The following is an 18141-nucleotide window of genomic DNA, read 5'->3' as shown; positions in this document are numbered from 1 at the left end:
CATTTCCTTGATATTCTAAAGCAAATTCTTTAAAGTTTATGTTTTACTATTGGCAATTAAAACATAAAAACTTCTAGAAACTTGGTATAAAAATTGTTGTTGTATATTTTAGTTATATCTTATTAACAAAATGAAAAGTGGGCATAGAGATGAAGTGTATTATGGAATGTCAACTATAGAAATTATTAGTATGGCTAGATGAATCATTTGTACCATCGCTATCATTTTCTATATTATTTCTTGCAGTAGTAATTTCATATTCAATTATAGCAGGGAAAAACTTAATTTTCTCTACAAACACTAAATAACTTTTTGTACAACTGTTTAGTAATGGTCACATTCTTAAAACTAAAAGTTAATAGCTGTCAAAATATGACAACTAAGCTGTATTCACCAGTTTTCATAAGATTAATATATTATTATAAGATTATTTTATTATATAAGCATAAGAAAAATATTTATAATTCTCTTTTTCATTTGTATTTTTCTTTGTGTTTCTTATATATTTTATCACTATGTACTTATACTGCATTTGATATTGCAGCTTCAATTGCAATAGTTATAACAGTTTATTATTAAAAGATTTTTATAAAAACATTTCAATAATTTTTTATTAATTAATTTTGATTTGTCTGTCAGGTTCATGGCATGTGTAACTGCACACACAATACTCAAGGGAAAAATTGTCAAGAATGTAAAGATGGCTACAACGACCTTCCTTGGCAACCATCATACAAAGATAAATTAAGTGTATGCAAAAGTAGGTGTTTTTGTTGATTAAATATTTTAGTTTGTAAAGATATTCAGAGATAATTTTTATTTATATATATATATACATATATATATATATATATATATATATATATATATATATATATATATATATATATATATATATATATATATATATATATATACATATACATATATATATACATATATATATATATATACATATATATATACATATATATATATATACATATATATATATATATATATATATATATATATATATATATATATATATATAAATTGTTTATATATATGTATATATATAAAATTTTCTAATAATTTATACATATATATATATATATATATATATATATATATATATATATATATATATATATATATTCTAATTTTTATATTTAATTTGGATATTTATCTTAATGGAACTCCTTTAGAATGTAACTGTAATGGTCATAGTGACAAGTGTCATTTTGATATTGCTGTTTATAATGCCAATGGAAAAACAAGTGGTGGTGTATGTGATGATTGTCAACACAACACTCATGGTCGCCAATGTGAACAGTGCAAACCATTGTACTATCGAGATCCTTTTAAAAATATCTTTGACCCAGATGTCTGTAAACGTAAGATTTTGAACATTTTGTAATAACTAATTGTTTTAGTATATATTTGTTTTAGTATATAAAAAACAGTAAAACAAATAAGTTAAATTGTAAAAACAGTAAAAAATTAAAATAAAAACATTTTTTGTTTTTATTTTAATTTTTGAAAAAATAATATTTTTATTTTCATTTTTAAAAAATAATATTTTAGCCTAATAAGTTACCCTTTTGTGGTTTATTAAAAAGCATACATATACCATTATTGGTATATGTAAATGTCAAATATTATATATATTACCATATCCAAATATTAAGTATGCCTGCTTTAATTGGGAAAAGCGAAAAAGAAAAAAAAACAGGCCTAAAAATGACAGGTGATAGAGTCGCCATTAATACATACAAACAATAAAAATGACTAGAAAGGTTATTTAAAAAAAATAAAGCTAGTATGTCAAATATTTTATAAAATGCACTCAATGTACAAAAGAAAAAATAAATAGAAATAAACAATCCGCCATGGTGGAGTATCTATTTTAACCCCACCCAGCAGTTATGAGGTGGTGCAAGCTGTTACAAATCAATGCTTAAGGTTTCAAACTGTTTTTTTTTTAAAACAGTAAAAAAAAAATTACCTAAAGAAAAATAAAATACTGTTTAAAAAACAGTATTTACTTTTCTATTCTTTATTATTTTTTTATTTTGTCAAAAGTTTAATAATAATTGGAAGACATGCTGAAATTTAAAAGAAAGTTTTAATTTATAAAATTGAAGTTTTTTATTTGCACTCTGTGTCTTTTGGATAGACTTATTGTTTATTATTTGTAAAATACAAGTTTATAGCAAAATTTGTCTCTTTAGTTATGTGACAGTTGATTAGAGTGCACTACCTAAAATTCATGTAAATTTTAGATTTACATGAATAATTTACATGAAATAAATTTAATATATTTTAAGATAAAAATGCTGATTTATTGAGACTTATTTTTATTTGTTAGTAGTTAATTATATGTGGATCTATTGGTGTTAGTAAAGTGAACTTGTTTGTTAAACTATGTGTAAATTGAGTTAATGAACTTTAGTTAGAGGTGTCATTGATCTTATTTATAATAGTTTTTTTAAGAAACTTTATACTTTAATAACTCTATTTTTTGATATTTCTTTACTTTATAATTTTTGCCTAATGAGTAATAACTAATGAAATCTTTTATGTTTAATTGTAATAATTGTATTGTATAAATTTTCTTTAGAAAATTTAGTTAATGAGCTTTGACTTCTGGGATTATTACTTCCGACATATCTCATTCAAACATTACGTGTAAAGTTTGTTGCAAAATTAACTTTTTCAGTGTCATGTTAGCTCTTGATGTAAATATTGGGATTTTTATGTGTCTCCTATTTGTCCTCATATTGAGTAATGTTGTCATGTACTTACTTCTTTTAAACTAAGTGCAAAGATACGCTAGTAACATTTTTGGAACAATATTTTCAAATAAAACAAAAGTAATATAGTTACAGTATACAGTAGTTAAAACAAAATTTCTAATGCATTACTGCAGAAATCTTTGATGGTGATTAATTTGATAAAGAATAAAAAAAACCTGGTCTAAGAACTTCCTATAACAAAATTAACTGTTATTTTTAAAAGGGGGTGTTAAAGAGAGTGTTATATAAAAGAGGATTAGAGGGCCTGTGGTGTCTCAATAAAGGTGTTATTTAACAAACTGAAATATTGCTTGAAAAATACAATCAAAATAGAAAAACAATTAAATGATACACATTTATTAATGTTTTTAGAATGTGATTGTGATCCTTCTGGCTCGATTGGAAGAGGGGAATGTGAAACAGTCAGTAGTGTTGTAAAATTAGGTTCAGAAGAACATTTTAGTTCTATTCCTGGAAAATGTATTTGTAAATCAAATGTTGAAGGAAAGCGCTGCGACCAATGTAAAAATGGATTTTGGAATCTATTAGAATCAAAAAGTGAAGGATGCCAGTGTAAGTTTTTTTATGTTTTATTATAATAGTTTAATTTCTTTTAAATTATTAATTTTCTAGATTTTTAATTTCTTGACTTTTGCATTAGCAGCTGATGCTATATATGTGATGCATTTATTTATATCACTTTCTGAGTGATTTAATGACCTACATTAGTTTCCACACCAAAGTACATTTGGTAATGTTTCACAAAATTACCAAGTTGTACAGCACACTAATCCATTATTTCATTACTTTATTTTAAATATAATGCTTTGATTCTAATAAAATTTATATAGCTTGTAACTGTGATGAAAGAGGTTCCGTTGAAATTAACAAGTGCGATCAGCAAACTGGAATTTGTCGATGCAAGCGAAATGTGCAAGGCTTCACATGTAGCAAGTGTATGGTAAATCATTATTTAAATAAATTGAAATATAACACATTTATTTAACATATTGGTATTATCTTGTGTTAATTTAATAATTTAAAATACCAGATCAGATTTAATATTATTAATGGCGCAGTAATATTGATGCAATCATAAATTGTTAATAATAAGAATAAAAATTAAAAGCATCAACAAATAATTTTATTAAAGGATGGTTTTTGGGCTCTTGGTTCCACTAAAGAAGGTTGCCAAAAATGCGGTTGTGATGTTGGTGGCTCTGTCAGCAGTGTGTGTGATGACATTTCAGGAAGTTGCCAATGTAAACGAAACATTATTGGGCGTCAGTGTAATTTAGTTCAAACAGGCTATTATGTAGAAGATCTTAGTCATAACAAATATGAAGGAGAAGACTCGGTGCCTGGAGAAGTTGATGTAAGAAATTTTTTAGATAATTGATTTTTAAAAATCTTTTTTTATTGGCAGAGCATTATTATTTTTCAAACAGAATAAGTTTGATTGAAATGTTTATAGACTCCATTCAATGTTCGCAAAATAATAGTCAATGAGGGAGATAATATAACTTGGACAGGTGAAGGTGGTGTGGGGGTCAAAGAAGGTTCTGTCATTGAATTTTCCACTGTTCGAGTTCCTTCAACTGGTTCATACAAAATATATATTCGCTATGATGCTAAGGTAATGACATGTTTTATATTTTTATTTAGAAGAAATATTTTTTTTAAGTCCCAACACAAAGTTCATCTAAATTATTTTTAAAATTTTTTAAATAAATAGAAGTTTGTTAATTTCTTCTTTCATTTCTTTGTTCTTGATCTCTTTTTTATTATTATTATTTTTTTTTTTTCATTTTTTAAAATTTTCCACTATCGTAAAGCTCTCAGGGATTTTTTTTAGGACTTTATTGCACTCAAGCAGCTTTTATAATCATCATGATAGCCTCAGAACTTTTTTGTTCTTGTAGATTCAAGGTCAAGCTTTATATAGTTTTTCGAAAAAAATTGTTGAGTAGGTTCATAATACTATATTTGGTAGTGGTAGTAATTATTATGCTTTGAAAAACTGTAGTTTGTGAAACCACTTAGGACTGTCTACATAAAAATTTAAAACTTATAAAAATATAAAATTATTAAACTTAGTTACAATTCATTGTTTTCCATTTTTCAATTCAAAGTTTCAACATTTTCAGATTTTAAAAATATATCTTACTTTAAAACAATTTATAAATGTAGTGGTCACAAGGTTGTCAGGCATGAATGAACTTTTAATGCACTAAATTACAGTAGTGATTTTTTTAAACACCATACTAAAACTATGAGTATTTTTTAACTATCAATCCTACAATCTTTAAGTGGTTCAGTATATGTTTTATTCTTTCAATTAATTCCAGCATTTTGAGAGCTAAGTGAGTTGTATTGTCCTGCATTATTTAGCTCATTTTTATCATCCTTGTGATGAGAATTCTATTCTGGTATTGCGAATGAATATTGTGAATAATTATTTCATAGTGCATTCAGCAAGTTTGCTTTATTTGATGGATTTTGTTTTTATTTTTACTGCATAATAACATTTAGATTCTTTGTTTGTATGCTTAAACTTAGCTTGTTTTGTTTGAAAATAAAATTGACTAAAAATGTCACGTCAATTTTATTTACAAAGAATTTCAAAAACATTTGCTAAAGCACCATGAAAATATTGAAATAAAAGATGTGTAGAAAAAAAAAGGAATTTGCCACATGGCTCAAAACTACGTTAACTTTTTTTTATACTTTCTACAAACCTTTAAGCATGTCAAATAAAGCTTGGTGAAGATTATTGAATTGCTTTCTCAATTTAGAACAGTGCAAAGTCATACATTTTTGTGTTTTGTTTTATGTAATTGTTGTTGTTGATTTGCGTATTTATTTTGGCATTTTTATAAAATCATTGATGAATATGCTATCAGTTAATAAAAAGTATAGTTGAATGTTTGTTTCTCTTGATTTGAATTGGTTTAATCAAAATAAAAGGTTTCATAACTGTTGATGAATTGTTTTACAGTTAAACTACAATCAAAACAACAGATAGTTCTTATATAATAATTGTACAGTTAAACTACAATTGTACAGTTAAACAACAATCAAAACAATAGATAGTTCTTATATAATAATTGTACAGTTAAACTACAATTGTACAGTTAAACAACAATCAAAACAATAGATAGTTCTTATATAATAATTGTACAGTTAAACTACAATCAAAACAATAGATAGTTCTTATATAATAATTGTACAGTTAAACTACAATCAAAACAATAGATAGTTCTTATATAATAATTGTAATAGACATAAAAATATGTATCAGACGTAATTCGTGTGATAGATTTAAGAATAATGCAACAATAGATCAAAACAGTAGAAAATAAAACAATAAATGAAAATAATGGCTGACAGGAATAGTGTTGAAAAATAAACTTCGGAATAGTGTCGAATATATTAAAAAGGCCTAATGTCGCAAAAAAAAAGGAATAGTGTTGCAAATGAATTTAATGAATAGTGTCGAAAACAAAGAAAAGGAATAGTGTTGCAAATAGTAAAAACGGAATAGTGTTGCAAATAGTTAACTTCAGCAATTGCTTACTCGTTTTGTTTATCTTTATAGCATACAGCTTTTACAAAAAAAAAAAAAAAAAAACAAAGAATAATGAAAGAAAACATTGCTACCAAACCCTAAGCCCTCAGTCCATGTATATACTGAAGCCCCCGGCTGCAGGCTATTTTAGTATAACATCAGGCGTGTTATCTAAACACACATTTATAGTTATTTTTTTATTTTTATTACTATTCATCTAACTCCTTTAGGACATTATTTCTTTTTTTTGTTTTCGACACCATTCATTGAATTAATTTGCAACACTATTCTTTTTTTTTTGTTTGGGACTATTCATTAAATTCATTTGCGACAATTTTCCTTTTTTTTGTTTTCAACACTGTTCATTTATCTCCTTTGCGACATTATTCCTTTTTTATATTCAACACTATTTTATTTGCGACATTATTCCTTATTCTGTTATTCGACAATCAATAATGCGACAATTTGCGACTATTCCTTTTTTACATTTTCGACAATCAAATTTACGACAGTTAAAATTTTGCAACACTATTCCGCCACACCAAAATAATATTAGTATAAATGGTCTTTTAACAGTGTAAGGCATGATTTGTTTAATTTTAATAGTTTGTCATATTATAAATTTTATTAAAGTTATCTACATGTCAAAATTTCTCCTACAACATCTAATCTATTTATATGTCAAATTTTCTCTTACAACATCTAATTTAGGTTTTTTTTTGTGTGGACTAATTTCAATAGCAAAAATTTCTTTTATCATGCTTTAACTCCATTGAGAAAGACCCAAAAAGTGTAAAAATTTGCATTATATATATATATATTTTTTTTTTATGTAGCTATCAGGCAACCAAAAAAGTTCGTGCGGTTTTGCAGATCCATAAATAAATACACATTAAAACAGTTTTAATAAAGTTTATTCTGAAAAATAGTATCCTTCAGCATGAACAACTTTCTCCCATCGTGAAACAAGCTGGTTTATCCCATTTTTATAAAAGCCTTGAGTTTGGTAGCTAAAAAATTAAATTGACTTATTTTCGAGACCTTCTCTATTTCGAAACTGTCGATTCCTTATAAGATTATCCAGGGCCAAAAACAGGTTATAGTCACTTGGCGCAAGTTCTGGTGAATACGGAGGGTGAGGTAGAATCTCTCATTGTAAACGTGCTAGAGTTTCCCGCGTGATTTTTGCGGTGTGCGATCTGGCGTAGTCCTGGTAGAATACAACACCTTTTCTGTTTGCCAAAGCTGCTTGTTTTTGGTGAAGAGCAACCGAAACTCTGTCCAATTGGGCTGAGAATATCTCAGCAGTAATGGTTTGTCCACTTGGTAGCAACTCATAGTGAACAATACCAGCTGTAGTCCACCATACACACAGTAAAACCTTTTATTGGTGAATGCTTGGCTTAGGAGTCATCGGTACTGATCGTTACTGGCTAGCCAATGATATGTTCGTTTTTTGTTGCGGTACATAATCCATTTTTGGTTGCACGTCAACATCCGGTCAAAAAATGGCACTAAATTGTAGCGGGAAAGCAATGAAGACAAAATGGTTAAGCGCTGTAGCTTGTTTCTTTCACTCAACTCATAAGGTACCCATTTGCTCAACTTCCAACGTTTTCCAAGTTGGTGCAAATGTAAACAAATAGTTTCATCACTCAAATTGAATCTTAAGGCAAGGTCCTGACATGTTTGACTGGAGTCCTGCTCGATTGCCAGCTAGATATCCTCGTTGTTTACGATGGATGGTCTTCCAGATCTTGGTTCATCTTCAAGGTTTTCATTTCCAGAAGAAAATTTTTAAACCACTTTTGACCCGTCCGTTCTGCTATGGTACCTTCCCCAAAAGCAGCGCATATCTTACAACAAGCTTCTGCGGCTTTGGTTCCAAGTTTGAATTCATAAAGTAAGCAGGCGCGAATTATCGCATCTGACACAGCCATACTCCACTTAAGACTTTTAAATTTAAAACGCACTAATAAAACTTATGAAACATACTGATTGATTCTCCTTAAAACAAGCTTTGATTTATATGCAAAATCATCCCCCCACCACAACTAGTTTTCTTAATACACTTCTTAGAAATAGGCAATTAAGATAAATCGCACGAACTTTTTTGGTTGCCTGATATAATTCTGAAAAACAAGAATCTTGAATAGCAAGGGCACTGCATAGAGAAACAAGCTAAGCATTGTACTTCTTGCTTACAAAATAGCTATTCTACCACTACTGCATTTAAACCACTATTATATTTTTTGCTATACAAACATCCTATTTCAAAAGCAAGACTATTTTTGAAAGTTAACTGAGTTATAACAAAGTTTGTACATATGCTATGTATAACCTTTGGTTAGTGGCACATTGTATAGTATTGTATGTGGTTAATGACACAATGTATAGTCAGTGTAAATTTTGTTATTTTACTTTGTCTCTTTATTTTTTATACTTTCAAAAGTAAACAGTTTAAAAAGTTCACTTTTTAAACTGTTCACTTATTCACTGAAGTTTATAAAAATTGTTATAATTATACAAGATAAAACTTATATGTTTCCAAAAGAAAAATGTTTGTTGGTAAATGGTAGAATAAATGCTATAATAGTTTAAACATTTATCATCATTGCTATATTTGGTTTTATCATTGCTATATTTGGCATTATCATTGTCATAATTGGTATTTTCATTAAAAGTGCATCAAAATATGTTAATTTTATATATCATAAATATATATCATAGCATTTTTAATTGTTTACATGATATTATGTACATTTTGCAATACTTCATAATTTTTCACTAAAATGTCTCTGCTTTACTTCTTCTTAGGTAACTAACCTCCTCAGTCCATTTCTCTGTATAAACTTAAATTCAAAATTATTTTAAATTCCTGTTTAGAACCATGGTAAATGGAGAGATGTTGTTGTTACAGTAAAACGCAAAGATGGCAGGGAGCTAGGAGGAGATGGATGTGCTGTTATTAATGACAACAAAGTTTTATACTATCCGATATTGTCAGAATTTAAAATGAATGAAGCTCTTACTAATGATATATGTTTTGTTAAAGGAGTGGTTTATGATGTTCAAGTTAATTTTATTAAGAATTTAGGAGAGCCAGATGGAGAAACATTTGTTGATTCAGTAAGTAATTATTAATTATTAGAAGTTATTAGTTCATTATTAGCTATTGTAATTATTTGTTGATTAAATTTCAATATTAGCTTTTAAGTTTTTTTCAATTTTTTAAAGATTTAATTATTTTAAACTATCTTAATAATTTATTAATAATGAAAATAATTATATAAAGATATAAGGGTGATTCAAAAAAACGACTTTTTTGAAAATGTCACCTGCACCCCTTAAATGTGTTCTATATAATAAAATAATACTGAATTTAAAAATTTTTTAAATTAAAATTTTTTTTAGGAGTTGACCAATACCAACCCTCGAACATTTAATAGTCCTTAATATAATAAAAAAAAAAGTTTTTCAAAAGTATGTTATGGGTCTTCAACAAAACAAAATAATATAAAAACTTTTAACATAATCATTATTTTATAAAAAAATATTGAGAGAAAAAATTATCTTAAATTTCTTATTTTTCGTTTTTAGTTAAATAACGTCATTTTCTGCTCACTAAAATCTAAAATAATAATTTAATTATAAAATGATTCATATTTTTGAAAATTTTGTATAATTTTGCTTCATTTGAGGCATTTAAAAAAAAAAAATTTTAATCACCCTAACAGATACACTTTAAAATGTTATTAATTTTTTCTTTGTTTGTTTGCATTAAAATATATTTAAAATTGTTTTAAAAATTTTTTTTGTTTTGAAGATCTGCATTTTATCATTCTTCTATATTATTTGATATTAAAGTATCCTATTTTAAAATAATATCTAGATTGTTCTTATACCAAATGTTAATGACTTTGATGTTATGGAAGGGCAGGATGGTGCCTATAATAAAGACTTGTGGGAGAGAAATATTTGTCTTGATTACTATTTAAATCCAGTGCTTGAAAAACAAGTTCCAGATGTATGCAAAAAAATTCAGTTTTCTATTTCAACGCAGCTAAATAATGGAGCAAGTAGTTGTGATTGTGATGTCCAAGGCACAGTTTCAACTGGTTTAAGTGAAAAACTAACTTGTGAAAGCATTGGTGGGCAGTGTCCATGTAAACCTGGTGTTATTGGTCGAAGATGTGATCGATGCAAAACAGGATACTATGGATTTGGTTCTGAAGGTTGTAAAGGTTAGTAATATTATTTTTATTTGATTTCATAATAGTTTTTTTTTAACGCATGTTTTTTTATTTTTTGTACATTTTAGTAAAAAATTAATGTTATAAGATTTGACCATTTCTTTGTTCTCTACTTTATTTATATACAGTTTAAAAGATGGCTTATTAGGCCCTATAACATCATAAAATTATGACTTATACAAAGATGTATACAACATACAAGTGACTATGACAAATAACATTTCATATAACTATTTTAGCATGTAATTGCAGTCGTGTTGGGTCAAAAAACCTATTTTGTGATGATTTTACTGGTGAGTGCCAATGTAAAGAAGGTCTTGAAGGGCGTACATGCAACTCTTGTCCTAAAAACCACTTTGGATTTCCTGATTGTAAACCGTGTAAATGTTATGGACACTCAAGTACTTGTGATGCTGCCACAGGTGTATGTAATACCTGCTTACATAATACTAAGGGAACAAACTGCCAACTTTGCAAGGATGGGTATTATGGGAATGCTTTTCTAGGTATTTTTTTTTTAACCCCTTTTTAATTCTCTCTTTATCTTTTTAGAAATCTTTTTTTAATTTTGTATGGCTAGGCATTATTTTAAGTTTTATTTAATTAAAAATAAGTTTTTCCAAATATTGCTTAAATTATTGTTAAATATTGTTGTGGTTAAAATACTTTTGGATTATCAAGGTACTGAAAATGCATGTCAGCGATGCCAATGCCCTGGTGGTAGTAGTGGAAATCAATTTAGTAATACTTGTGAATTAAGAGATGTTGGAAAGGTTTTTTGCACAAATTGTTCTGAAGGTTTTACAGGTTGTTAATTTAAATATATATTTTTTTAGCACTGTATTTATGTGCTTACATTCAGAAAGATTTAGTTGTTCTTTTTTTTTTTTTTTTTATTTCTACAAAAAGTTGTTTAAGCTCTTTAGAAAACTTCATTTTCTAAGCAAAGAAAAACAAAAAATATTTCTTAGAAGAAATTGAATATGTTATTTATTATATTTTCAAAATTATATTTATTATTATTGAATATGTTATTTATTAAATGTGTCATTATTTAACTAACAAAATTATTTAATTTGCAAGTTTTTGCAGTTCAACATTATATTCCTCTGTACTTCAACATAATATTCCTTTGTACTAAGTTTGCTTTACTATGTTAAATTGTATAGCAGACTAAAATATTTTTAGTGGTTTAATATATTATATTGCTTTGTGGAACAATGGTATCAAGACTACAAATCAATATAATATTTGGTGAATTTTTTTAATTGTAAAAATGAATATAATAAAAATGTAGAAGTCATTATTATTAATTTAAAAATTTAGGTACTCAATGTGAGAAATGCGAGAATGGGTATTACGGAAATCCATTGATTCAAGGTGGCACTTGCAAAAAGTGTTTATGTAATGGTAACATTAATTTGGCTTCAACTCCTAAATGTGATAGTGCAACTGGAAAATGTTTCAACTGTCTTAACAATGCATTTGGTGATTTTTGTGAAACATGTAAACCAGGATTTTATGGAAATGCTTCAAAACAAAGTTGTAAAGGTATTGGTGTTGCTGTAGTATTAAAAACCTGAGTCTGAGTTAAGCTTGTTATTAGTGTATGAATTAATTTTAAGATTTTATTTTTATCATATATTTTTATATAATATATACGTTGTGCAATTTTTTCAACTCTACACCCCCACCCCCTTTCCTTTTTTTTTCTTTTCTTTTTTGGCTTACAAAGCTTACTTAATTTTTTCCAAGCATGCGAATGCAATAGTCTGGGCACTAACAACAGTACAGGTGGTTATTGCAATTCTGTATCTGGTCAGTGTCCCTGTTTACCAAACGTAGTTGGAATGAATTGTGATAAATGTGCTGATGGATTTTATGAAATGATTATTGGGAAAGGCTGTAGAAATTGTATGTGTGATCTCGAGGGATCTTTGGATGGAACATGTGATAAGGTTATAAATATATCATTAATATTAAGTATTATTAATAGTAGTTATAGTTATTAGTAAATATGGTATATTATTAAAAATAATTATGGTCATTAGTAAATATGGTTAATATTTAAGTTTTTATATATTTTCAAAAATGAGAATAAATAATAAAGTTTGGAAAATATTTTATCTTTATATTTAGTCAAATGGTCAATGTAAATGTAGAGTTGGTTTTGGTGGGCAGTTCTGTTCTGAATGTGAGAATTATTCATGGGGTATGCCAAAAACTATAAAAGGCTGTAAAGGTAATTTAATTTGTTTTTGATACTCATAAGGAGTTTTTGAACTTTTTTTTATTTTTTTTGAATGGTTTGTCACAAATTGTAAACAGAATCCCAAAAATATAAATGGTATATACATTAGTTAATTTGATGATTTATTATGAGCCCCTGAGATGCATAATTTGAGCCCCTGAGATGCATAATTTGATGATATAATATGAGCCCCTGAGATGCATAGTGGTATAAGTAACTCATATCTAGTTTTGAGAAGTCTGACTAATATCACTATGGCTGTGAACAAAAACAACTGTTTAGTGAGGAGCATAACAAAAAACAGTTCCAGCATCATTATCGATATTATTAGACTTATACCACTCTGCCATGTAATAGAATAAACAAAATGCTAACCATTGGTGGCAATAACTCAAAATATTGAAAAAAGTAACTTATACCACTATGCATCTCATGGGCTCATATATGGATATATTATAATATGCATTAATATAATATAATTATGCAAAAATAATAGCAAAAATAAAAATTAAAGCATTTAAGATAGGATTGGGACTAGGTGATAAACCTTTCAGTGATTTATCATAGATTATTGTAAATATTATTTTAAATTACCTGTTCTTTTTTTTTTCTTGAATTTTTATTTCTTAAACAGCAAATAATGAAAAAATAAGTGAAAAAATAATAAAAATTTAAAAAAATTGATTGCGATTTAAAACTATTGTATTTTTTATTTAGCATGTAACTGCAATCCAGCAGGCTCTGCTGATCTTCAGTGTAATAGAACTTCTGGTGTTTGCAAATGTAAATCTAATGTTGTTGGTGAAAAGTGTGATATGTGTGCTCCTCGCACATCAGGCAAAATGCCTACTTGCAGCAACTGTCATACATGTAATGATCAGTGGGAAGACATAATTAATGAGTTGGAAAAAAAAATTTTGAATTTGAAACGTTTGATTGGTAATGTTACATTCAATGCAAGTGAAATTTCTTCATACAATCAAGATATAGAAGAGTTGAATAACAGGTTGATAGATATAGAAATTTATATGAAAAATATATCGTTAACCGCACAAGAAGTTGATGCACTTCGAACAAAGCATACAGCTTTTAAATTGTTATTGGATGGTCTTGCACTAAAAGCTGATAACTTATCAGTTGTAGTTGCTAATAATACACAGCGTTTACAATATGATAATATCGAGCTTGACATGTTAGAGTTGCGAATGGGATCTTTGAAAAAGGATGCTAAAGATTTCAGGGAGAATGTTACAACATTGCAAGAAGGAAATATCGAAGGAGGTTTTAATAGCACTTTGGATAGTCAAAGACGATCTAGAGAAGCACAACAACTTATTAATGTCACAGATGATATTATTTCAAAATCTAAAGTAACTCGACGGAAAATTAAAAATACAATAATTTCTCCCAAAAATGATAAATCTTTTGAAAAATTAGATAAAGATAATAACAAATTGTTGGATAATTTAACAGAATACATTTCACTCTTAGAGTTAAAACTTAAGGCTTTGAATGCAATTTTGTGTGGAAGGAAAGAAAATACCTCTTGCGGTTGTGACAGTATTAGCTGCATAAGTTGCAATTGTGATGGATTAAGAAATATGGTAGACATTGCTTTTACTGATGCAAAACAGGCAGCATTTGTAACAGAAGAAAAGAAAGGTATTTCACTTTTTTGTCTCCTTTGATGCCTTGAGGAGGTGAATAAATTTAATTAAAATTTTGGTTATGTTGTTTACTTTCAAATAAACTTTTAATTTTATTTTGATTGTTATCCTTTTTTTTACTTTTTAAATTTTTTTACTTAATTAAGACTGGTGTATGATATAATTTAGTTGCTGTAAATCATATGATTGAAAACCTAAAAGTTGTGCAGGCTCTTGCTTTAAGCTCTAAAGAGGCTGCTAGTTCTGCTAGCAAATCATCAAATGAAGCAAAGAGAATCGCAGAAAATGCTGTGAACAATATTACATCTTTAATTCAAGTAATTTTTCTTTTTTTTTTGTTTTAAAATTAAGTACTTCCTTTGAATTTTAAATTTAAACCCAATAATTTTTTTTCCTAATTTTTCTAAAGAAATAAAGGTCCATGTTAAAATTTGTAACAAACTCTCAATAAATTCAACAGAAAACTTTATATTATCAGAGTATTTATTATTAAAATTACTTATCATAAAATAGCATTTTAGTAATAGTATCAGTTCATAATTTTTTTATTTATTTACAAATTATTTATAAATTAGTATTTATAAATTATTTACATATTATCTAAACAAATTAAGTTAATGATCAGGATAAGGTTGGCTTAATTATAAGGAGAGTGGTAACAAAGTTGTTGTTCTAAAAATTGTAGATAGTATTAAGCATTGTTGGTTATGTTGTTATTCATCATTTTTATTAAAATGTAAATTTTATGTTTATTTTTTGCAGGTTTTTAATTATGAAATATTTTAAATTTTTCGTAGTTTTATTTAAAAAAAAAAACTGTTCTAACAAAAAGGGCTCTGTATATCTTGTAGGAAAGCAGAGGATTAAAAATGGCACCCTACAAAAATAGTTTATCTGTATTTTAAAGGAAAATAGTTTTATAATGAATAACAGAAAACAATTTCGTGTTTTACTTTTTTGTTTTGTTTTGTTTTGCGTTTTCAATTTAACTATAAAAATTAGTCAACATTAAAATTTAAAAAAATTATCAATCTTTACAAGGCTTAAAATAAGCTGAAGAGTGATAACAAGAGGTTTTAAATAAACCAGGACAAGAAGAAAAATTAGAAATGATCAGGTTTAAACAGTTACAACGAATGTATGACTAACATTCAAAAAGTATTTGCAAGATATTATTAGTAACAAATAGTTCAACAAGGCTAAATTGTTACCATCAGTAAGGTTACAATTTTTAAGGTAACAAATCTTTGCCTAGTCAAATAAACTTGTTTTTTTTTTTGAAAATTAAATAGCAAACATACAATAACTATAGTATTGTGTTTGCTTGGTAATGAAATACTGAATTTCAATATTAACATAATGGAAAATATTTGACAAGAAACTGACGTTTCTACAAGAAAATTCATTGTAAAACTGTGTTCTCAAGGTCTTACATTAGAAACATCCAACCAAACTGTATTCTCTAGGTCATACAATGAGAGAAATAGGAAAAGTCTTTAACAGCAGGCATTCAGCAATACAGTATACAATAAATAAATTAAGCTATGAAGGAAAATTAACAAATAACAGCGGAAGGCAGAAAAATAATCTGAAACAGATAGCGCTACATTTTACAAGAAATAAAAAAAAAGTTGTGCCTAAGAGAATAAACCAATTTCTGTTAAATCGTTCGACAGGTATTAATAAAAACAACTATAATGGTAAAGTAGCTTGCAAGAAACCATACATATTTGACATGAATAAAAAGATTCATTTAGAGTTAAAAATGCATAAATGAACCTTCAATGTAACCTTGTAATGTAAACCTTCAATGTAAAAATGTAAACCTTCAATGTAAAAATGTAAACCTTCAATGTACAGGCAAAACAAAAATAAATCTTTTTGGTTCAAATGAAACAAATTGTATGGAGAAACCAAATACAGAAATCAATCATAAAAATAGTGTTAAAACAATAAAACATGGTGTTGGTTTTATTCTTTTGTGTTAGGTGCTATGAGAACATTATACTTATGCAAAATTGAAGGTATTATGACTAAAGATGTTTTTCTTAACACTTTGATAACTAATTTACCACAAACTGTTAAAAAATTTAGTATACTGAGGGTTTAATATTTTCAACGAGATAATGACCTGAAGCATATGGTGCATATAGTTGAAGAATGGCTACTGCACAATACTCCAAAGTTATTAAGTACGCCTCTACAGAGTCTGGATATAAATCCTATTGAACATTTGTGGAAAATTTTAGAGGATAAAGTTCAAAGTATAATCCTGTCAGCAAAATAGAGACCAAGAAAATGATTTTTAAGGAATGGATTCTACCAATTTTAAGGGAATGATCTAAAAATTGTTAGAATCTATGCCACATCATATGGAAGTTATAATTAAAAATAGTGGTGACGCAACAAAGTATAATTTTTTAATAAAAATTGTGATAGTTAAGTAAGTTTGTAAATTGTTTTGTACATTTTTGTGTATACTTTTATTTTTTACAATAGTATTGTTATTTTAATGTTATATTTGAAAGTATATGTTTCTATTGTAACAAGATGTTTTATTAAAACTTCTTACAAACTGATTAATAAAAAGTAAATAATTGTCCTTTATTTCTTAAAGATATTTATAAAATATTCATTTTTTATTATTGTATATATATATATATATATTTAAATATATATATATATATATTATATATTATATATGTATATCGCAAGGAAATTACACAAAAATGTATCTACAAGTTGTCCAATGTTAATACACAAAGATGTATCAGCTGATACATTGTTGTATTATTTTTATTATTTTAAAATTATGAGATATGTTTATTGATACTTATTAAAAGGTAGTTAGTGAGTAATTTGATTTGAGAAATTTAAAATTTTGTGATACCTATAGAAAGAACTATGATGAGTATTTCTGCAAACTAAGTATTTAACTCAAAAATGAATTTTTTAGTAGTTGCATTTTTGCGTACCCATCAATATATATATATATATATATATATATATATATATATATATATATATATATATATATATATATACATAATATATATATATATATATATATATATATATATATATATATATATATATATATATATAATATTTATAAAAATTATCTAGGAAATATTGATATTTTTGAATTCTTCAACTAATCATCCTAATATTTCAAAAGCTTTATCTTTGGAAACAATAAAGCTGAACATTTCTCTTACACCCGATGATGTAAAGGAATTGGCTGATCAAATTAGGCAAGTGGTCACAAATTTAACTGATGTTGATCGAATCCTTAATGAAAGTAAAAAAGACTACGACAGAGCAATTGATTTAAAGAATAAAGCTATGGATATAAAGTATTTTTTTATATATGTAACTTTTGTTTTAAGTTATTTTTTATATATTTTATTAGATAAATTTAATACACCTGTTTGGACACCTCTTAAAACATTTGGCATGGGTATTAAACTATAGGCATGGGTATTAAGCACTTTATGTAAAGAATCTTCGATCTCCTTAAATTTCTATTTTATTGCTATCATTTTTATTGCTATCATTTTTTTTAAATATACTTTTTTTTTAATTGCAAACAAAGATAAACATCTGAAAAGTTCAAGTGTATTTT

At 26.5% G+C, this 18141-nt stretch overlaps 1 protein-coding gene across 1 annotated transcript in view; it reads left to right on the top strand.

The window, feature by feature from the left end:
• Positions 1-18141, top strand: part of LOC100197276 (laminin subunit beta-1) — a 39531-nt gene that overhangs the window by 14604 nt on the left and 6786 nt on the right. Inside the window, exons 5-20 of the mRNA XM_065818176.1 lie at positions 640-760; positions 1188-1376; positions 3150-3350; positions 3629-3738; positions 3931-4152; positions 4252-4413; positions 9232-9474; positions 10238-10589; positions 10838-11104; positions 11280-11405; positions 11925-12149; positions 12354-12556; positions 12738-12840; positions 13567-14511; positions 14685-14833; positions 17643-17872. Coding sequence (XP_065674248.1) covers positions 640-760; positions 1188-1376; positions 3150-3350; positions 3629-3738; positions 3931-4152; positions 4252-4413; positions 9232-9474; positions 10238-10589; positions 10838-11104; positions 11280-11405; positions 11925-12149; positions 12354-12556; positions 12738-12840; positions 13567-14511; positions 14685-14833; positions 17643-17872 — 3848 coding nt within the window. The remainder of the gene's footprint in view (positions 1-639; positions 761-1187; positions 1377-3149; positions 3351-3628; positions 3739-3930; positions 4153-4251; positions 4414-9231; positions 9475-10237; positions 10590-10837; positions 11105-11279; positions 11406-11924; positions 12150-12353; positions 12557-12737; positions 12841-13566; positions 14512-14684; positions 14834-17642; positions 17873-18141) is intronic.

The sequence above is a fragment of the Hydra vulgaris genome, chromosome 14 (assembly GCF_038396675.1).
Source record: "Hydra vulgaris chromosome 14, alternate assembly HydraT2T_AEP".
Taxonomy (NCBI): Eukaryota; Metazoa; Cnidaria; class Hydrozoa; order Anthoathecata; family Hydridae; genus Hydra; species Hydra vulgaris.
Note: the sequence above shows the minus strand (reverse complement) of the source record. Positions and strands in the feature narration are given on the sequence as shown.